General features: G+C 34.1%; 1 protein-coding gene across 3 annotated transcripts in view; it reads left to right on the top strand.

Moving 5' to 3' along the window:
- Window positions 1-23,226, top strand: part of LOC121409284 (myb-like protein X) — a 49,444-nt gene that overhangs the window by 7,639 nt on the left and 18,579 nt on the right. For 2 of the 3 annotated variants that reach the window (XM_041601185.1, XM_041601186.1), the window contains exon 2: window positions 6,576-6,708. In XM_041601185.1, the coding sequence (XP_041457119.1) occupies window positions 6,615-6,708 (94 nt within the window). In that variant the 5' untranslated portion in view covers window positions 6,576-6,614. The remainder of the gene's footprint in view (window positions 1-6,575; window positions 6,709-23,226) is intronic. The other variant, XM_041601187.1, reaches the window with a different exon arrangement.

Raw genomic sequence — 23,226 nt, 5'->3', positions numbered from 1 at the left:
GGTATTTGTCATGCTTGTATGGAGCAACATTGATCACCTAACTCGCGATGTGGGTGTCAATTTGAACTTTGTTCCTTTTCATCTTTTTGACTCCATATTTGATTTAGACAATGTGCAGACAGGCAATCATTAAAAGCAGGCTTCTTTTGTTTAGGAGATATAATGGAAGATGTTTGGGGATCATAAGTCAATTTTGAGAATATGATGCATATGAGCGATGTATAACAGAGTGTATACAAAGGAATTAAAATATCAAAATATAAATAACATTAAAAAAACATGCAAATAATTCCTTCAAAAGTTCGGATAACGATTATTAACAACTCAAATTATAATATAGGTAATCAAGTTTATTTAGGATATGATATTATCGCACAAGGTAGGTCTAATAATGAATCTGGTAGATTAATCAATAATATGCACGCAAGGATGACCATAGAAGGAAAAGATATGGGATCCATATGTCAAACACCGGAAAATTATTACGTAATGCTTGCTCGATATGGTATAGAAAAGGAAAGTGTACTCAACTAAAAGTTATAGCAAACTACAACTTAATCAAGGCATATTGCATGCTGGGTAATAATGTACATGAGACAACCTGTCATACCAATTTATTGACTTACCAACAATCGGAGAAATATATTTTCTCATTCAGACTTGAAGTTTAGAGTACCGTGACCTTTCATCCCCTTCTCCTAATTCATTTTCGGTTCGTTGAAATCATAATATTGTTGGATAAATATAACACTGCAGACGTGTCCAAAGTTCACATAATGTATGTTCACGTATTAATGAATGTCGTCATGAACTTTATAAAGCTCAATCACAAGGTGCCATTGCATTGGTATGCTTTGACTATATTCAATATTATCGTCAATAATCACAAGGTTCCTTTAATTATTTCTCAGAATCAAATATTGACTCTTGCAGACCTTAATGTATGTTTTGGATATTTTGGGGGATTTATTTCCTCATTGGAACCTAAAATATATCAATAATAATTGTCGTGGACAAGTCAAAAGGAGGAGTTTTTCGTTTTGATTCTTTTAAGGAATGCAATATTAACTATTTTTGTATTTTAATATGATCTTCAACGATAAAGCTGCGCGTGATTTAGGGTGCGTTTATGCGCCACTTTTTTTAAACCCGAGAATCGTGATTTGGGGGGGGGGGGGCGTTTCATCAATATTTTCGTCCGACAAGTTGTCAGATCTGACATCTTTCCTGGATTCTGATGGGTTGAGAAGCACTGTTACTATAGTAACTGTCGGATAAAACGTCTGACAAGTCCTTTCATGAAACGCTCCCCTGAATCATAATTCTGGCTCGAGGTCACATAAACGCAGCCTTACATAATAAAACTAATATGTTTCTATGTAAACATTATGATTACATAAGAACTTTTCAACTCTACTATTACTTTCTTGATAGTTATAACTTGAGTAAAATGTATCCAATAATATAATATGTTAATTACTCATCTACATGTTGTCTTACAGTTTCCTTGGTAATATTAGAACCTGACCCAAGGTTCACTTCCTTTCTCACGTTATAGAGCTTCCGGTTTGAATAAATTCATTATTTCAGCTGGCTCGTTGCTCATAGCTACCTGTTTTTTCTCTACTAAATATGATATGCGTAAATTCTGTGCAAAAATCCGTTCATAAGAGAAAGTATTTGATAATTAAATGTTGTGGTATTACTCGTATATAAGCATCCATATGCTCGTATCAAACTTATATTATATAATGATGAGACCTACTCGACAAATTATAATTCTTCTCTAGGTCTACACTATACTCTTCAAGTGTAGTATTTAAAGGGATGGTCCGGACTGAGAGTATTTATAGCTTATTAAATAAAGTAGAATTCACTGAGCAAAATGCCGAAAATTTCATCAAAATCGGATAACAAATAAGAAAGTTATTGAATTTCAAAGTTTAGCAGTATTTTGTGAAAACAGTCGTCATGAATATTTATTAGGTGGGCTGATGATGTCACATCCCCACCTTTTTCTTTTGTATTTTTATTATATGAAATTATGTTTTATTCATTCTAAGAACTAGAAAAATTGTATTGACAACTGATTTAGTGCATTAGATATTTATTGCTGCAACTTATTTCATTGTAAGCATGGTAAGGGAGACATATTATTCACACAAGTATGAAATATTGAAAAAAAATTTTATGTAATAACATAAGAAACTTCAATAACTTTATTATTTGTTATCCCATTTTTATGAAATTTTCGCCATTTTGCTCAGTAAATTCTACTTTATGTATTAAGATGTTCAGCCCGGACGACCCCTTTAAGAATTTGACCTCAATCTTTGGAGTAAAACACTACGCTATGCACACACAATGTTCATGTGTTGTACTCCTTTTCACAGTTAAAGCTAACTTTCTTGAAACTCCTCCCAATATCATACTCATGACATTCATCCTGTTCATGATATTAGAACTTGTTGTTCTTGCATACCTGTTTATATTCTCCAAGCCGCAAAACCCAGGTTGACGTCATTGTTCATGACACGAATAAAACAACAAGAAGACTTAGTAGACTGTTGTACCTTTGCCATCAGTAAAATCAATTATGACTTCCTTCTATGGATAATAAAAAAAACGTCAGCTGTGGTGATCTGTGAAACATTAAAATGATTTTGATCCAATTTGATTTAAATTTATTTCCGTTAAAACGAATAACATTTAAATAACACGTGTTAAATTAACACAATGAAAATGGGAGGATAACTCTACTCAGTAACATTAATCATGGTGTTGTTGGCCTACCGTGTAGCGGTCCTTATGCAGACCTTAAAAAAATGACACAACCCTCCCTCCCTCCCTGACCATATGAGTGTGATTTTTAGCATGGTCAGCCCCCCCCGCACACTTTGAAAACCATTCCTCGATCCCTGACATTGGAATCCTTATTGCTCGGAGCTTCTATTTTCTATTATTTATTTATTTATTTATTTTTTTATTTAAAACAAGTGCACACCTAGTTACCAATAATGCATACAGCATTTCCATTTATTTGAAAGCAGGATAAAAGAGCATTGTAGATCAACTGCCTTGCTCACGGGAATAGGTGCCGCGACCGGGGATCGAACCCCGGACTTTCCATGTATATAGTCATGCGCCTTAGACCACTCGGCCACGGCACCTCCACAATTAAAAAAAAAAACAAACAAAAAAACAAAACAAAACAAGTGCACACCTAGTTACCAATAATGCAAATAGCATTTTCATTTATTTGAAAGCAATATAAAAGATCATTGTAGATTAAATGCTTTGCTCACGGGCATAGGTGCCGCAGTCGGGGATCGAACCCCGGACTTTCCATGTATAGCCATGCAGGCGCCTTAGACCACTCGGCCACGGCACCTCATTATTATTGCGCATCATAACCGATTATAGAAAAATACATGTTTGTGAGGTGAATGAAATCGTCTTCGTAATGTATAATTGAATAACATGCGAGATTAGCCTCGTGAAAAAAAAAACACTTTCTTACGACGCTCATTGGAATATCAGTTCTAGGTCACACGTATTTGATTTTGATGTTTTGCTTATTATTGGTACCTGTTCACAGGCAAGAAAATTCAAGTACACTATAGGCCTAACAATTGCGAGTTCTATGGAAATAAAGTAGCCATTGTTCTAGCGATCTGAAAAAAGTGAAAGAAAATTGCATGTCATGATAATACTTAAAGTAAATTGGATTAATGATACTACTATGGATATAATATTGAATGTAGTGAAAGTGTTTTGTTTGGTCTATTCAACTGAAGTTTGAATGCCAAAAGAGGGCGACATTCATTATCTGAAAACTTTGATCATTGAACTTTTGTCAATGACTTCTAAGTACGCATACCATGTTTAAAGGACAAGTCCACCCCAACAAAAACTTGATTTGAATAAAAAGAGAAAAATTCAACAAGCATAACAATGAAAATTTCATCAAAATCGGATGTAAAATAAGAAAGTTATGGCATTTTAAAGTTTTGCATATTTTCAACAAAATAGTTATATGAACGAGCCAGTTACATCCAAATGAGAGAGTTGATGACATCACTCACTCACTATTTCTTTTGTATTTTATTATATGAAATATGAAATATTTTTATTTTCTCGTCATTTTCATGTGAAATGAAGTTTCATTCCTCCGTGAACAGGTGGAATTCCATTATTTTAACATTTTGTGCTTCAGGCAATGAGGTCCTAATCGTCAAATTCGTAAAAATTGAAATATTGTATAATTCAAACAATAAAAAACAAAAGAAATAGTGAGTGAGTGACGTCATCGACTCTCCCATTTGGATGTAACTGGCTCGTTCATATAACTATTTTGTTGAAAATAAGTGAAACTTTGAAATGTCATAACTTTCTTATTTTACATCCGATTTTGGTGAAATTTTCAGCATTGTGCCTGTCTGATTTTTCTCTATTAATTTAAATCAACATTTTCTGGGGTAGACTTGACCTTTAATTTAATGACACTTGTTCACAACATGATATATCGTTGGCTTATGTGCAGCTGTCTGGTATATTATTCCCATGTTATAATTCGTAAGTTAGAAACTGGAATCACAGACTGCACTATGCATTATACACTGTGAAAAAACTGCGGTGTTAAAACTGACACCAATTGGTGTTAATAGAGGACCACACCCTGTGGTGTTAAAATTACATCCTAGAGATTAAAGATAACACCAAAGATTGTAAATGCAACAACAAAAGGTGTTGTAATAACACCTATAGGTGTAAAGCTAACACCACCAATTCAACACCGTTGTAAAATAAGTGGTGTGGTCCTTTATGTACACCACAGTTTTTGCTGTGTACCTACAGTGCGAATAAAAAAAAGTTTACACTTACAAAAGATCCTGTAAAATCATTGATTTATAATATCCTGAAGATTTTTCTACATTCTAACATCGGTACAGATCCATTTAAGCAAATGACGATATGACCGTCGAAAAATATTTCCGCTTGAGTGAGCACCACTTACTTTTGAAAAGTTAGTGAAAAATGATTTGCGCAGAACTTTGAAATAGTTATGCGAATAAAAGTACACCTTAATCGTGAAGAACACGTGGAATTTAGCTAGTAAAATTGATTTGAAGATATCTTTTACCTTTTTAAACTTGTTTCCTTGCCCAAAACACTTCGAAGGGTGCATTGCGCCACACCCCACTCCCCCACACACTGAGGCCATCGTGACGATATTTGCTTTACATTTACATGAAATGGCGTAGGCTTGATTTTCATTTTGTTAATTATTGTCAAGCTTGGAAAAAGTGTGTATAAACAAGTATTAAATGAAATATAAAACCACTTTAAATAATAAAAACCTAGTGAAAAAATGCTGGGGATGTCTTTTGTTCAGATTTAGTTATGTCCTCAGATCCAGCTGGCACTAAAAGGATAAAGGTTGTTCTTTCTAAGGTGTTGAAATTTCAATTTGGGTTTCAAAATTGTTACAAAATGCTTGAATGTATTTGTTTTATTTCAATTGACTAAAAGTGCAAGGGAAATGTATGAGAAATGTTTTGCAGGGTAAGTTTGATTTCGCCCTTTCCCCTTGACCATGCTTGACCATGTTGACACACCGTGAAAACGAGCATTTCTGCGCAAACAGATTTCTGCGAGCTTTACAAAAATGGACAGTGCTCAATCAAGTGTAACATTCTGTAAAAAAACTTTTACTTTCATTGGATAGATGAGACCACAACCCAAGATTATGTGTGAAAAAATTACCCACATATTGTATATTTTTTTATTCCCAGGGATTTTTCAAAGTGTAAACTTTTTTTGATACGCACTGTATAATGATGGCTTGACCACGAACATTGCTGTGTTCACTCTCTGTGTTTCCCAGTGTATTCCCCTTTGTCGCCCTCTGTTGTCCACCCAACCTCTATCATTCTATGTGACCTGTACGAGATCAGGTGAATGGGACAGAGCTAAGTCAGATACAATTTGTAAAAGAATCTTATCTAATATCAAATATTTGAAAAAAAAATCACCAACGGTTAAATTCTGCTTTAGCGATGATTTGTTGTGTTTTGATAGAAATTTGGTTTCCTTTCAATTTTCCCCTCCTCTTTCCCAATCTAGGCCTATAATGTACGTGAGAGAGCCTGGATATCTACCGCTTGCCTCTCTACCATGATTGACCAGTTATAAAATGTGTATTTTAATTATGGAATTATATTTCATTTACTTAAATTTTTACGAAGTTTTGCAATAAAAAGTAATAGGGAAACTTGCTAGCCACGAACGATGTCCCGTTTTGGTCAATAAATCTTATGATAAATAAAAAATATATACATTAATTCATTCATATGCATTTATTTCGTTCATATATTAAAAATAACATTTACAAAACATATTGATGTATGAATATACCAGAAATAGAAATAATTTATGAAACGAGGAGACAGCTTAAAAGCCAGGAACTTGTTCATTATTAAGACCATCTACTCATAAAGACCGTTTTTTCTTGTTTCCCTTGGTTATACATTCATGCTTCGCTAAATTTCACTCTTATATATTTCTATTCACAGATTTTTTTGCAACTCTCTTGTAAAGGATAAAAAGACAAGATGGGTAACCGGTCATCCAAGAAACACGCTAAGATGACAGATGACGCAGAGGGCGCTAAACCATCAAACGATTCGGATTCCACAGGAAACAAAGGTTGGTTTGACTGATTTGTTTTAAGAGTGTGTGTCTGTGGGGGGGGGGGGGGGGTCTACTGGGATAGATTTTATTGAATCAAACATGTTAACAATCATACATGAAAAAATAACAAGAGCTGGAAAAATCATGTTTACAAGTTGGTGTTGGCACAATTAAGTAGTAAAAATCATAGTAAAATGCATTAAAAAGCTATACATTCAAAAGTTAATACAATTTAGATAAAGCATAAAAGACGATGAATGAATAAATAAATGAATGGATGTAACATGATAATGGCAGACTTGAAGGAGAGGAGACTGACACTTATTGAATGACAAAAATAATTGTATGATGGGTGGGGAAGACCATTTTGCATTGCCTTTCTTAGTCGACACTCTCATCTTTTGTTGAGTGTGTCAATAAAAAAAGGCAATGGACTGTTTTCAAATCTTGTTGTTCTTATTGGAAATTGTTGATAGTTATTTGTACGACGAAGAGATATGTTTGTATGTTTTTTCCGAGGTAGCCATGTCTTACACAAAGGAAGAGTTGAAAGTGATCTTGCATTTTTTTTAACACAGTGTCAGTCTTCTCTCTTCAAGTGTTGGTAAATTACATACCTGACATGCATTTGTGTATGTGATGGTTATGTCCTAAGATAATTTTACGTACTCTCCGTTGTATTCTTTCAATAGTATTATTTTGTTTTGCTGTAAGACTGCTATGGAAAACTCGAGCACATTATTTTAAAATTGGTCGTATAAAACCCATATATATTGTCACTAAATCCTTCAAAGGTAAATTGAACTTTTTCAGTTTCCATTGCACCTTTTAACCAAGTCATTGACATGTAAATTCCATTTCAAATCAGATTGTATAATAACTCAAAGAATTTTGATACTTTCTATATTACTTAAGGCAGAGTTATTAATGGCAAGAACCTCAGGAGTATTGGGGTTTTTCATAAAAGTAATTTTTAAAGGTGAAACACTTTGAGGGATTGACTGACATATTATTTGATTGCGACCAGAATTGCACTGAATAAAGTACTGATTGTAATTGCAAAGTGTCATTTATGCAGTGACATGTTATTAATAAATAGAAATATTCTAAACAAACATGATCATGGTGACCAACGACCCATCTGCGTCACTGAAATTGGCATGAATATCAAAATTAATTTCAGCCTAAGTTTTGCCTATTTTCGTATATTTCGATTGCTATTTTAAACGTCATATTAAAACTGTTGGCCTCCCTTGGTCTCTCCTATGCCTGCTGACACGGCGCGAACAGGCTAATTTGAAAACTATATATTGGACCTCAATTTACCATGTTTCCATTTGAACCTTAACACATCTGTGCTAATTTACCTAAGCTGCGATACCAGTGATTATATAGCTGCCATTCTCAAAACCCGGTCTCGAAGCATTGACCAGCTAAATCGACCAGCTAAGACTTATAACGCATCCAACCATGTTTTGAAAATATAGGATTTTTGGCAGTACTAGTTAAGTTCCTTGGAAACAATTTTATTTTGGTTCGTCTTCGCCGCCCCTGAAATCAAGTCTTGTCTCGGCTCATTTCCTCGCGTTATGTTCAACGGCCAAGTTATGCATTATAAAGATGACCTTTGATTTCTATAACTTTCTTCATAAGAATTATCACCTAGCAGACATACTTGTTAGTGTACTTTCGTTGATGAGATTATTTTCATCCTATTAATTCAATAAAATCGTCATATCTGTCACGATAAGTTGGCAAAATTGGATACTATAATTTCCTGGAGTCGTGTCACATCATCTGCAGACCTTTCCGCTATAAGCTTTTCCGAATTTTGCATGACAAAAATATCACTTTTTGATCTGAAAAGTAAGAGGGTAGTGGGGTGATGGGTCTTCTTCTATTCTATGTTGAGCTATTGTTTTGTTTTGTTTAAAACAATGCTTTTTATTTACCACAACCATATTCAAGTGCTTCAATCAGCCCCCCAAATTATGAATATCAAAACGTGATCAGTCTCTTAAATTTTGCAGTCATGTAAAATTTATACCTTATATCTAACATGTCTAATTTAAAGGATGATCTTCGTAATCTTCATCATGCTCTTGGATATGTATTCTGATAAACTTTGAAAAGATCTTTGCCAAATACATTTAGTCGATTATATTTTGTCAAAAAGGTTTATTTGACTTCGATATGATAGGCCTCTGTTAGACCCAATGGCCCATATTTTGAAGTCGAGTTTAACTTAATCTCAGGTTTAAAATTGTGGTTTAAGTATGGAAAGCCAAAAGTATCATTTTTTTATTAAGTTGTATGTTTCTTATGTTTACTGTGCTCTTTCCTGATTCATCGATGGTGAAGACAATCTATCATATACTTCCTTGAAAATTATGAATGATTTGAGAGCCAAATGAGCTGAAGTATGTTATCTCTACAGTTGGTGATTTATGTAACAATTGGCTATCCATACTCAAACCACTGCTATCAGAATACGGGGTAGTGTGGGTGTTTTCTTCCAATCATCATTATCAAGACCTTATAGTCATGATAGTGGACCCATTGGTACTGGACTGGTTCCTTACTGTAGGCTTGTTATAGGAATGGATCCCAATAGGATCCACGATACAGCCATGATATTTACCAAACCTTTCCGATAAGAAACTAATTCAAAAGCTCAGAAAAAGAGTTAAAAATAAAATGTCATAATCATGATTTGGCATCATCTTTCATGGTTCATGTTTGGCACACGAAAAATAAATAAGTACCAGTGATAGGTCTTGTGAAAAACTTTAAAGTTGGTCATCTTCACGTGAGCCAAGTGGCACTTCATGGGTCAGATATTTTCTGATTGCCATTTTGACTCTTTCTTTTTATAGAAACTAACCACCATTAAATTCAAAGCCTATTTTACAGGTTTATGACCTACTACACTCGATTGATAAGTATCCTTACATAGGTTTCAAATACTGAGAAAGATAATACTTTGCATTTAATAGTTGAATTGGTAAGATTTGATTCCTTTAGATGAGTGGATTGAAAAGAAAAGAGACCAATGTAATGTCAAGCCACAATCTGTATTATCTATTGCAGGTGGTACAGTTTCTTTCTCATTTATCCGAATGCATTGATTTACTTTATTCAAAATCTGTCAGTTATTATATACATTAAGCCCGATGCACAGTAAAAAAATAACAGATTCGTGTCACTCTAACAATATTTTTAAACAGTATTTGTTAGAGTGACTGGCTTAACCAACGTTTTTACGGTGTGATTTAGTCATCATTGTTTAATAAAACTTACCCGATGGGCGATGACAAAGTGAAAGGTTTATATAGTCGAAGATTATTGTCAATATTATAAGTTCTGTTTAATTTGTGTATGTCATCTTATAAATAAGTTAACACGATGCGCATTCCTCATGTTTTTAGAAATTGAAATAATCTTTCAGTCATTGAAAAATATGGTTTCAATGCGCTTATATTCTGATTTATTCTCACTTTTGAAAAAAAAAACCAAAGTAGATTGACATTATGTTTTAAACTGAAGTGACAATTATTGTACATGTATACATATAATTATATACATGTATTTATTAATCTCAATATCATGCGATCCGTCATGAAGATTGTCCAGTGGACTTTATTTGAGGAACTTCCACGATGAGGCTGTTAAGGGCAACTTATTTTATTCCAACAATATTATGTATTAAAACGATTTGCCCGATTGTATACAATAAGTTCATATCTTTGAGTTCCATAGAAATGATTGATACGTGGAACAAAACGTCACAAAACCCGAAGGATATTATTTATTTGCCATCTGATGATCAAAGAAATACCGACCATCTTTGTAAAACGAATATCCTTCTATCATTTACATAATCTTAATTGATTCCAATTTAAAGAGACTATCATATTGACAACCTTTGTGGCATTAACAGTCTAGAATATTATGACATCATAATGCGATTTCCCTCTCATACCCTTTCTTCTCTTTCTTCCCTTTTTACCTCGGATAAAAGGGGAAAGAAATGAGTAGGCGGGGATTATGCATCAAGGAAGATCAATGATTGGCGAATAGGTGCGAAGAATTGGAATCGTTGTGTACTTGCAGAAATCGGATTGATTTTCAAAGAGGCTACTCTGGGAAAAAACTTACTTCCGATTTTATGAAAAGATTTAACAGAATAAGGATAAAAAGGCGACTGCAAAAAAGTCGACTTCATGGATACTTTAAATCCAAAGACCCACCTCGCGGAACTAACATGATGACACCAATAACCTTGATTTGTTAGAAGACAGTTTTGCTGCCCTATTAAAAAAGAGTTGATGTGTTGGCTATTTATGTTTGATACCATGGTTATTAATAATGAATCACAGACATAATGATCAATCCGCCGATTCATAATGAGTTTTGCAAATACATTTAACTCAATTCAAGAGTTTATTCAATTTACAATAAAATGTTTATTTAATACGTCCAAGAAGTAAAAATTCTAAAGCAAAGAAATTGACTTGAAAGTTGGGATAAGGACATTTGCCTGAATTTGCTCAGGTAGGGTAAAGGGAAAGAGTATAAGGGAGGGAGGCTGGGAGGCTGAGAGGGGAGAAACAGGGGTGGGCTACATCATGTCTACAACAGTCTTGAATTAATTTCGGAAGATCAGGTGAAAGTTAGGTCACATTTCAAGAGACGTTAGTCAGAGAGAGAGAGAGGAAACTCAAAAGAGCTATGTTTATATTTCCTCTTGATACTCCCAGGTAGGATATAAGAGTTTTATTTTTAGAAGCATGTCAGACCATTATCAATGTCAAAATTTAAGATGCAGTCTAGCACTGCGTGTATAATTTTAGTTGCCAATACATGATTTAGTTTAGTATTTATTTAAGAGTTTTATTTTTAGAAGCATGTCAGACCATTATCAATGTCAAAATTTAAGATGCAGTCTAGCACTGCGTGTATAATTTTGGTTGCCAATTCATGATTTAGTTTAGTATTTTTTTAACTCGAGAAGGATGAAAAAAGTGGTTGACTAAGAATTAAAGCACAATGCATGTCAAAACACAGATTATTGTATGTATATGACTGATCCCAGGGGCGGTGCCAGGATTTTCCAAGGGGGGGGGGGGGCGCATTTTCCCAAGGAAAATTTGACAAGCAAAAAAAATGTTCACCAAAAATTGAAGGTCATTTCGTCCACCATACTCGTGTCCGAACGACATATTGCCATTACATATAGGCCTATATGCTGTAAATTTCAAGGGGGGCAAAATTGTGCATGTAAAAACGGCATATTTACATTAAAAATATTGACAGAATGGCATTCAAATGGGGGGGGGGGGGCGGGGCGGATGTCCCCCTATAGATCCGTCACTGACTGATCTATCTTCAATTCAGAAGACTTAAGGGACAAATTTTACTTCGCTAACATAATTTCAGATGTTAGATCATCTTAATCACAAGGACACATTAAGGGGGAAGTTCACCCTTATTGTAAAAATAACAGAAAAACTGTCATTTAAAAAAAAATTAGAAAGTGGTATTGAAACTTAAGTTACATAGGTACATCTGTTATCTGGAGTAGCTCCAAAATGAAAATAAATAACTATACGGTATTCATGATAGTGCAACTGGAGCTGTCAATGGATGGGGGTATCAGATTGGTGAGTAAACACTCCACCCACGTCTTCCTTTACCCCCTTTCTTCAAACCACACGCCCCAACCTCCCCTGTCTACTCCTAAGTGTTCATGGGATACTGAAATTCAAGATCAATTAAAGTGATTCGTTTGCTATTTTTCTCTTTACACTCTGGTCAATATGCCCCATCTTCCGTCTATATAGAAATCAGACTTGACCTCAACATTTGTCCTAGTTCATTATGCGAATTCATAAACGAGTTTGCTTCTGATTGTTCCATACCCGTCATCTTTATCATTTTATTTATTAACCCTTGTAAGAGGAAGCCATTGCCAAGAGTGCGTCCAATGAAAATGGAAACCTATATTAAAGTTGGTTGTTTTGCAATCAGGGTATACAAAGCTGTCTTATTTGATTTGATAAAATTGATATGCTTTGTTTTTCCCAAAGTGGTGTATGCGTATTGTAGCAAAAAGTGAAATGATGTATTCATTTAAAATTTTGATGCATTATATATCACCCACGTATTTATGTTTAAAAAAAAACAGGGGTTCAATCTTATAATTACATGTTCTTTTAATTTGCTTAATTCTTCAGAGGAGATTTTTGGACAAAGATTGATTTGACAACATCCGCACATGAACTGTCTGAAAATACATTATTATGGGCAAAGTAAACATTTGTTATAGAAAAAAATCAATTAATGTTAAGCGGGCGTCAAATTTTTCAATTCGGCGATGACAAAATCGGCACCCCCTTCCTACTGAATTATTTGACCTGCTAATAAAGAACAACAACAACAACAAAAAAGAATTTGTAGCTTTTGGGGTGTTCAGTATTTATTAATTGTATTTCAATAATCAATTCTGATTGGTAAAGTAATGCCTAATTAAATCTCATAGTGCAGATGCGTGGGCTCAAAATTGAAAAAGCAAAAAAAAAAAAAAAAAAAACAGTGCTCAATAATTGTCAAATTTCTTATGATGATGTATGTAAGTTTTTTTTAAACATACATTTTCGAGAGATAAATGTTATTATCATATTTTTTCATTACAACTTTGAAAATAATAGTAACAGTAGTAGTAAGAATATTTGTCTTCTTCGATCAAAAATTTAAAATAAACTCAACATTATATGTCAGGCTCTTCGTTGGTTATCATGGATATTGCTCGTAGATACGCGTGAACTTTTCTGTTGGTCAGCCCTGAAAGTTTCATGTGTCCAGCAGTTGTGCCTTGTTGAAATAAAATGTCGTTTAAAAAATCGAAGTAAAGCTCAATGGTTTATATACATGTACATTTGGCCTTGTTTATTGTTGTGCTTTTATTCAATAGGTGATTTTCACCTTACGCTTTTGTTGGTAATCATGAAATGTGTGACGGATAGCTCGAATTAGAATTGTGGGTTGGTATGTATATCGTCTTGCAATGAAAAACAAACAAACACTGCATTTTTTACTATTCAGAATGTTGATATTGAATAATAACAAGTAAAAGACATCTTCTTAAATTGGAACATGCACTAGAGCAGATGATCCTGCATCCACACTTTACTCTAATAATAAACACTTCTTACGCATAAGATATAAATCACCTTGAACTTCTGTTGGACTGCTTTTAATTGAAGCTCGGAAAATTAGTCATATTACAGGAAGAGCCGCCATAGACCAAGCATGGTGTAGACCAATCATGCCAATAGAGCATCATCTTAAACCTGATCGTCAAAACCTGTCATTTCTAATCAAGAACACGACGGTGTCCTAAGATTTATGACGTCTTGAGTTTCTGTAAACATAATTTTACAGTAAGGGGATTTTCACGGATTTGTTGAATTGGTCGTATAACATGTATAAGGTCATTTTCAAATCCATTAATGCCATGAATATGGTCTTTATACACTGCCTTCACGATGAAACTATAAATTTATTAAGAAAAGATTTGAACAACTTTTTATCGATTTCTGATTCTTTGAGAACAAGCCATAATTTATGAATGAGATCTGCGTTGTTTTAATTCAAAAGAAATAATGCTCTCATGAGATGCAGAATATTAGAGCGAGAAACTAAAAGAGAAGAACAGCTAAATGGATTAAGATATATATATATATTATGTGAATAGAAAGATGGAGTTGGAGACAGATAGATCACACAGAGTGGTGATGGTGGGGGGGGGGGGTGAAGAGAAAGGAAGGGTGGGAGGTGAGCCGAAGAGTTCTGATATCGTGTTCCGTACGGTATTCCGGTATTTTTGTTTTCGGAAGGTAAACAAAGTAATAACGGAAAGAGATAACTTCCTAAACACACCAAAGCATTCATTTATTCATCCAGCCTACGCAATGGTATGGCAATATCATTAAAAGATCAATTTTGACACTTTCGTCGATATTTTAGGTCAAGTTTGATTTTTGTGAAGGCAGATAAACGCAATAACTTCTCCTATTATGTTTATGTTGCGTGAGAAGTAGGGTGTTCGCTCTAGGATATATTAATGTGGGAGAAATCGTAAATTTTGTCATTTCCGCCCTCATTAAAGAATAAATACTATTCAATGCTGACAATAATATAAAGTTCAAACCGGTTCTAAAACCATCAAAATACCGACGAACGTTTTTTTATTTTTATTTTTTACAATCGGTATCAACAAAATGGTGCAATTGTGACGGGATAACCAAAGTTTTACGGATTTCACCGAAAACCGAATAATTAAAAAAAACCATCATGACAACAAAACACAATGATCGAAAAATCTTTGTAGTTCAGTGTTTTTTTTCTTACGAAATAATTATGTAAAACGGGAGCTTTACTCATAAGTCATTGTTATTTTTACCCGGTCGTTTTGTTATTTCATATTTAAAACTAATTGTATATTTCTAACTCAAATAATCAAACCAAGCCAATGTTCGTGTGTGACACACAAGAAAAGAGAATAATGTCGAATTACAATGAGCGACAGTAATAATATTTGGAGAAGGAAAAGCTACTTACCAAACTGCACTATATTTGATCTTTACTTACTGTACTTAACAGAAGGTACAAATTATCATAGTTGACAAATAATAATGATAATAATAATGTACATAATATACGGTATTTATATTGCGCACATACCCACCTTGTTAGGTGCTCAAGGCACTCCTATATTACCCGGCTAAGCTATATTAATAGGCGTTCATAGCGCACACAGCTCGTTAAGGAATTTCTTCCTACCGGTACCCATTTACCTCACCTGGGTTGAGTGCAGCACATTGTGGATCACTTTTTTGCTGAAGGAAAGTACGCCATGGCTTGGATTCGAACCCACGACCCTCTGTTTCAAAGTCCGAAGACTAATACACTGGGCCACAATGCTCCTCCGAAAGCAAATGAAGAGGGAGATTGTTTAGAGAATAAGTAATCTTTCACAAAATGTGTAAGAAACAGGTAACATCTTGGACATTTACTACGTTTTTAAATATCTCTTTTTTTCAGCAATTAACAAAACTTTGAAATAGACATATTTTGAATGTATGAGTATTTTCAACATTCCTGTAAAAAATGGTAGCAGTTTTAATTCTGTTTTGCAAATTTGTCTTCCTTTCTAACCATGTCCGTTATTATGCTATTGTGTAAAGACATAGAGAAGCATTGTCATTTTTACACAACACATCAAACTGGAAAGGGCCGAGGAGTGACATCATCTTCCACCCTATGTAACAAAACGCTGTCATTCCTCGACCCATTGAGGGGTGATTTTCCCCTTTTCCACATATCATAGTGGATTTTTATAGTGGAGTTTTATACAGTGGATATCTATTTTGTGTATTAGGCTTCCCATCCACAACTGTTATTCCATTTGATTGGATGTGTCGGAATGTAATGATTGCTATATTATAGGAAAGTTCAGTAAAACAATTTTGTTTTGCCTAAACTTCTTCGAAAAATCAGAGTATACACCTTGAGTTTATTTATGTCATTTTTTAAAAGAATTTTTAAGCTGTTGTTTTGTAAGTAGAGTAATTGGGCCGTGAAAAAAAATAATTATTTCCTCGTACATTGTATCATACTGTATAGGAAACCTTGAAAATACACGAGGAGATTTATTCTGGGTATAGTGCGTAGTGTTGACGATGATTGGGAGGGGATGGAAATTTAATTATATATATTTCCTTAATAAAAGTCTCTGAAAGGAATAAAGGCTAAATTTTACACAAACAAATACTCAACAAAACAATTAACAAACAATAACAGCACTAGACAACAAAATCAACATTTAGAAACGCACACTCCCCATACATCACTAACATTAATCTACATTCGGTTCACTTCAATCAAACTCCGACGACGTCTATGGGACTTTCCCCAAACCTCTGATAATGTTTGCCAGATCGGATAAGATCCAAAGCCTACAATGTTACTGAAATATATCCAGGAGGGTGAAATGACAATCATCATGACTCTAGCTTTCAATGGTTTATAACACGATATAAGGAGCTCGGGGAACTAATACAGATAATGCTCCTGCGATCTCCCGTTAATATACACATAGTTACGATACTTAGTTAAGATTTTAAAAAGGACAAGAAACGGTTCCAAAATAGAAGTATTTCCTTGTTCGAAAGCCAATTGTGCGTGTAAAACCCCGTAATAAGGTAAATTAATCACATTAAAGTTATCGATCGGTGAGGAATTTCATTTCTTACTCAAAAGTAAAACCATGACAATGGCGGAAGGGGAGGAGGGGGGGGGGGGGGGGGAGGGGGATGACCTCCTTTTGTTCGATCTTTGTATACATTTATATACGTGATGCCTTATACAATTATTTGTGACATCGCTTCCACTCCTACTTTGATAGTGTTTGTTAAGCTGCTATATCTAGATCCATATCATTACTGAATCATGTAGTTTGTTTTTAAACGTTTTCGAGTTGGAAATCTTTTCCGTTCCAAATTTTCGAAAATATATAGGATGATGGTGATAAGTATTGCGATATAACACGTCATTGTTTGTTCTTTATAACTATAATATGAAGGCAGTGTACAAATGAAATACCCAATTAATATAGGTCTGTAATGATTAAGATAATTGCGATGACAATATTTGGTCGAAATAAAACACCAAAACAAAATTAACGAGAAAGTGGTGGTGGGGTGTGTGGGGGGGGGGGAGTGAGAGGTTAACTTTGTGCAACGTCATGAATTGTGGCCCCTTTCACTGTAATGAAGTTAAATGAAATTAACAGCACTAATCATTTTGATTAGACCAATTAATTCATTTTACTAGACATTAGAATCGGCAATATGCTGTTAACTTCCGTATTTAATCTAACATAAGGAAGGTTTTCCTGATTTAAATAAAATAGCTATCATCATAGTCTATCTTTAAACATACATACATGTAAGAGATGAGAAAGCAATCCAGGTGTGGGAAACTGTTTTTTTTACAAGAACTGTCACTGAAATAAATTTCTAGGTTGAATGATAACACTGAAACACCATGTTAGTACGAAAATCAAGCTCCAAGAGCATGACGAGCACACGAAACTCTTTAACATGTTTAAGGTTACTGTTATAACCTGTTAACCGATGTTTTCTTCAGTGGGAACAAGTTGGTCACCGTTGTTCTCAAATAATCACCAATAAAAACGAATATTTACCTCTTTCAATGAATTCTGTTTAATTCGTTCTACCATGAAACATCTCTTTCTTTAAAGAAAGGGAGATAAAAAAGAAGAAGAAAAAATCCCCTAAGCGTGACATCTCTAAAAAACTCTTGATGTAAATAGCGTGTTCCTAGAATCGTCGGTCTACCAGAATAATTATTGTAATGCGGGTTTTTTTAAGTGGTCAAATTAAATCTTTTATTAGCCTGATTCAAGATCACGATAGACTATATACCCTTTTCTCTACAGTGATAAACGGAAGGTCAAGAAAATGTTAGATGTATCCGTGAAATACGTTGATAAAAGATAGTGATTTTACGAGTTTTTTCCGCCCGGTGGAACAAAACATAAAGCTTTTATAATTGTCTGTATAGAAGTCATGAAAGAGTCGTGGGGGTTAATCTCTGGATATCTAAGATATACGCTTCTTCTTAAATCCAATAACACTGGTATATTATATACGTGATAAAAAAGCAAATTATCTTCAATGAAATTATGTGTTTGGTATTTCATGAAATGAAAAAAGAAAGTAATGGTATCATGTTCTCACTATATGTCATCGGTACTCTTTTATCATTATTTCGATTCATTTTAATCTTCATTGAATGCCGCGAATCTGTTGTGTTTCAATTCAAATTTAATAATATTTTCCATTATTTTCGGCGCATGTTTATAGCTGCAGCTGTGCATGTTTTGGAGCTCTCATCCTTTCTGCTATTTTGTTGTTTTATATACTCAACCTTCATAATTTTGCGCTTTTGTATCTGATGAAAAGGCGCTATATAAATGAAGTGTATTATTATTATGGTACTTTATGACTTTTACTCAACCAATTAAATCAAGACGATTGGTGGATATTCCCTTTTTGTTATTATATTCTTTTACAGAACATTTTCTTTACTTTATGTGCAAACTGATTAACATCGCATGCACGCAGTGCATTCGATCATTGTAAATACATTTATGTATACAGACTGAATCCGAATACATATATCACTTTTTGATTCGATGCATTTCAAGTTGAAATGCGGATATCAACAATTCCCCTCATATAAAAGATAGAAACATTATAGGATATGAAAAAGATACGTTAGGAATGTGTCTCATTAATCATCGGCTTTTTAGTTTTAGAATTATTTGGTATAATTACCCTTTCGTTGCTCCCAACCAACAACACATGAGAAACTATCCCCACCAAGACACAGGAATAGATGTTAATCCCATCTGACAACACGTGTTAGTGGCTTATAATTACTTGTGATAAATGCTAAATAAATCCTAATCTACAGTATACTCATCAATTAAAGAGAAGCTATGACACGATGTTTCAATTGTTTCATTACTTGTTTGATATCCAGCTCTGTATTTTCACAGATTTATTGAAATGACGTCAGGTGAGTGAACGGAAGCAAAACAGTCAATATTTAATTATAGCGACTTCTTTTGTTTTCTAAACGTGTAATGGAATACTATTAGGGCACCTAATGACCCTCTGTTATGTAACTGCATACCAAATATTCGACATACCCTAGTTGCTACATTGTTGGACGTCATTGCAAACGATATTTGTTTTCTTGACTTCAAAATAAATCCTAAACACGAGGTTTTAGTATAATATTATGGTACCTATTTAACAAACAAGTGATGAGTCACACACGTAGTTCTCATAATTCAATACATTATTTTGTTACTCCGTAGAGAGGAATGAGCAAATATCAGAATGGATATTGCAAAATATCTAATCATCAACTTAAAGAACTTTATACCTCCACATTCAAGCTAAATACAGTATTGGAATAGGTTGAATAAACACAAGTTGTGGAATACAGTTTGGTCTTGTCATTGATGACCACATTTCGAGATCTGTGTGATCTCCTCGGCTTTGATCTGGGCTCACTGGATGCACTCGGCGCTTTTTAGTGGCGCCACGAGAGCAGTAGGTTACTATAATAAAGGTATAGGCATAATTATAGATCGTATATTTTGAACTCGTTTATTCAAGCATGGACCTATAAGTAAGCAACTTGTATAATTTATTAAGTATAGAAAGCCCATGAAGCTACATTTGTCTTGACAGACACAAATCGGTAGATTCTCGGCACTTTCAAGTTTCTGGATTATCGCTTTAATCCTGACATGCTTTCGCGTTTAACAAAAACATTCTAACAATGCAAACACAATCTATTTCACCATCCACACGTGCTCTTTCTAAACAAACTCGAAATAGGTAAACTCTCGAATCTACTGAAGCAATATATAAAATGACCTTTGTACTGGTAACATCGCAGGCGTTCAACCGTTCTCTTATTTATATCTTCCGCTTACTCTTCACACTGTTTCTACACGTATTGCATTACATACCAGTACTTTCTTCAATGCTCTTCCTTGTTCGCTCGCAGTCAGCGCGCGACGCGGGGATCTGGCTTTATTTAAATCGGAAAGTCGAGTTGTGAATACTGACAGTCAGGGTGTAAGTGATATAGGAATATACATTACACTTCGTGCAGGTAAAATATTGGTGCAAATATCGCTCTTTTACAATGCTGGATGGGATACTGAATTCATTATTTTAGCCTCATTTTGTATCGTGATTTTCTTACTCGTTGATACATCTCCAAAGGAATACCAGCTATCAGTGTTCGGTGTAAGTATATACTTCATGGATTCATCCAATCTATTCAACATTATGATGCGTATTATCTCGTCTTGTCTTTCTCCCACGGAGCTTCATGTAGCCTACTGACTGTGCCGTTTCTCATTATTTCCTGAATAAATGCCCTCTGTCAAATTCAGATTAATGTTGATTCCCCAAGACCTCAACTGATGGTCTTTGACCTTTTTGTATGAAAAAGGGCTACCATTCAACCTCTCCAGCATGTCCAGGGGCCGCGGAACCAGGGGCGGGGGGATGCTTCAGCCCCCTCTTTTTTCTTCCTTTACTTCATTGGGTATACTGCCCAACGCCCCACAATGGGAGCAAACCGGGCAGAAAAATCGTGTACAAAAATATACAAATGACCATCGGATTGTGATTTTTTTGCATGGTCACCCCCCACTTTCGGTTCAGCCCCCCTTTCAAAACCGTTCCGCGGCCCCTGCTTTTGGCTACTATTTATTCAATTTATAGGGCCTATTCTATTTACCTGTATGAAAAAATATGAATTAAAATCTGATTAACTTTTCATGTATTCAATGTTCTAGCTGTTTCACTTTCACTTTGTATACTTTTATTATTGTGCCGCATGCCTGTGAATTTGTGTATTATGAAAGCTACTAGAGATATTTTAGCTGTAAGCCCACACCAAACCATATATGAAATGGGAATGTCATTAATTTTTATAAACATGTCGTAGGCATAATGTGCATGACATATTTCAGTTGTAATCAGAAAGCAATGTCTGATTGTTAAAAAGAAAGAACAGTGGTTAGTAGGCAACTATGGGACCGACGCGTCTGTTCATGATCCTATCCGAGGGACCTAGTTATCAATTATAAATGTCTTATCAAAGGGCACTAGACCATCAAAGTGGTATCGAACCCGTTTCAGATGATTTCGAGACGACGCTCTGAGCTATCATTCGACTATATTCATTTTTTTTCTATCCAATTGGAGTAAGCTGTATAACTGTATAACATAAAATGCCCAACTGAATATGAAATGACTTGACAATTTCTTATATCCGATTTGGAATTAACTTGGTGATTGAAAACTTAAAAATCAAACGCAACATTTTCTTATAAGGCATAATGCAAATACACAAGATTATAAAATACTGTTGATCCTCTTTGGTATTCAGATGAGTTACGGTACTATTGATACATGACTATTATGCTCATGGATTCGACAAGAATTCATTAACACACTGTTTATCATGTTTATAGTTTATCAAGTAGGCCTATATGTGGACCCTTCTTTATACATGTTATAAGATATAACGATGAAAACCACTTGAGTTTAGTTTTATACCGAAGTGTAATAAATATGTTTGAATATCGACACTAGCGCAATAACGAACAAGACGATGATAGTTTGAGTAAGTCATTTATCAGATAGTAACACAAGGAATATCTTGAGCAAGAACATCATCATTTCAATTCAATTCAATTCAATTCAATTCGTTTATTTTCTAATTAATTTCTTATTAATTTCTACTCTGTGAGGAACAGATTTAATTTATCTTTTTTCACTGACTCTCCATTCTTTTCTTCCACCAATCAAAGATGGCCAAGGCAACAGGGGCTCTATTTGGATGTTTAGAATAATAAGCTTGAAATTTCAAAAAGAAAATGTTTAAAACCTCTATGTCCTTTTTAAATTTAGCCATAGGCCTTTAAATAGTTAATTGGAATATAATGCTCTAGCAATACTGTATTCTCGAATTTGTTATACGTATCCTTAAAATCAATGACCTGTACCGCTTGCAACTATTCCAATTTATGTATCAGCTAGATAGAAATAGTGTACCTAATGTCCTACAAAAGAAATTTATGAGAAACAATAGTTTACATTTATATAATACGAGACACTCAAATGACTATCACTTACCTAAAAGTAAAACAGTATTTTCTAGCAAAACTGTATTTTTCACAGGACCAAAACTCTGGAATTCTCTGGACAGAGAAATGAAAGAGACAGCTAATCTTATACGATTTAAATTACTCATCAAAAAATTTCTACTGAATTCTTACTGATTCAATCAAATATTTGTGAACTTCATACTTATCCACGGTAGTATTGATTATTTTTTGAAGTCAATATTTAATTTTGTATATAGTGTAAATACATTTGTGTTACAGTGTTTATATCTATATAATTTTATAGAATTTGCTGATTATTTTACTCTATTTGTGTTTTGATAGGGGGTCTACATTTTACAAGCTCTGCTTTTTAGTAGGCCCCTCCACTTTTTTTTCATTTCATTGCTACGTTTCAATCCTGCATATGTTATGCATTTTTTCATTGTAAACATGATGAAATGTACTTTGATGATTGTGGAATATGAACATATCAATAAATAAATAAATAAATAAATAAATAAATAAATAAATAGGTGCATGTTCATTGTTTTACAATACGTATATGTATATGTATATGCTCCATGTTTCTAGATTTAGAACATCATGATTGTGTTAAAAAATGCGTCCCATTTCACAAAGGCCTACTAAAAGACTTCTTCAAAAATACTTTTCGGTTATTCTTATTTGTATAATCTCAGTTTTGCTGTGTTTTTAGTCGATTGTGTAGTTTGCATTACGAT

Source organism: Lytechinus variegatus, chromosome 2 (assembly GCF_018143015.1).
Source record: "Lytechinus variegatus isolate NC3 chromosome 2, Lvar_3.0, whole genome shotgun sequence".
NCBI lineage: Eukaryota > Metazoa > Echinodermata > Echinoidea > Temnopleuroida > Toxopneustidae > Lytechinus > Lytechinus variegatus.
The sequence above is the reverse complement of the archived record's forward strand: the minus strand, read 5'-3'. Positions and strand labels throughout refer to the sequence as shown.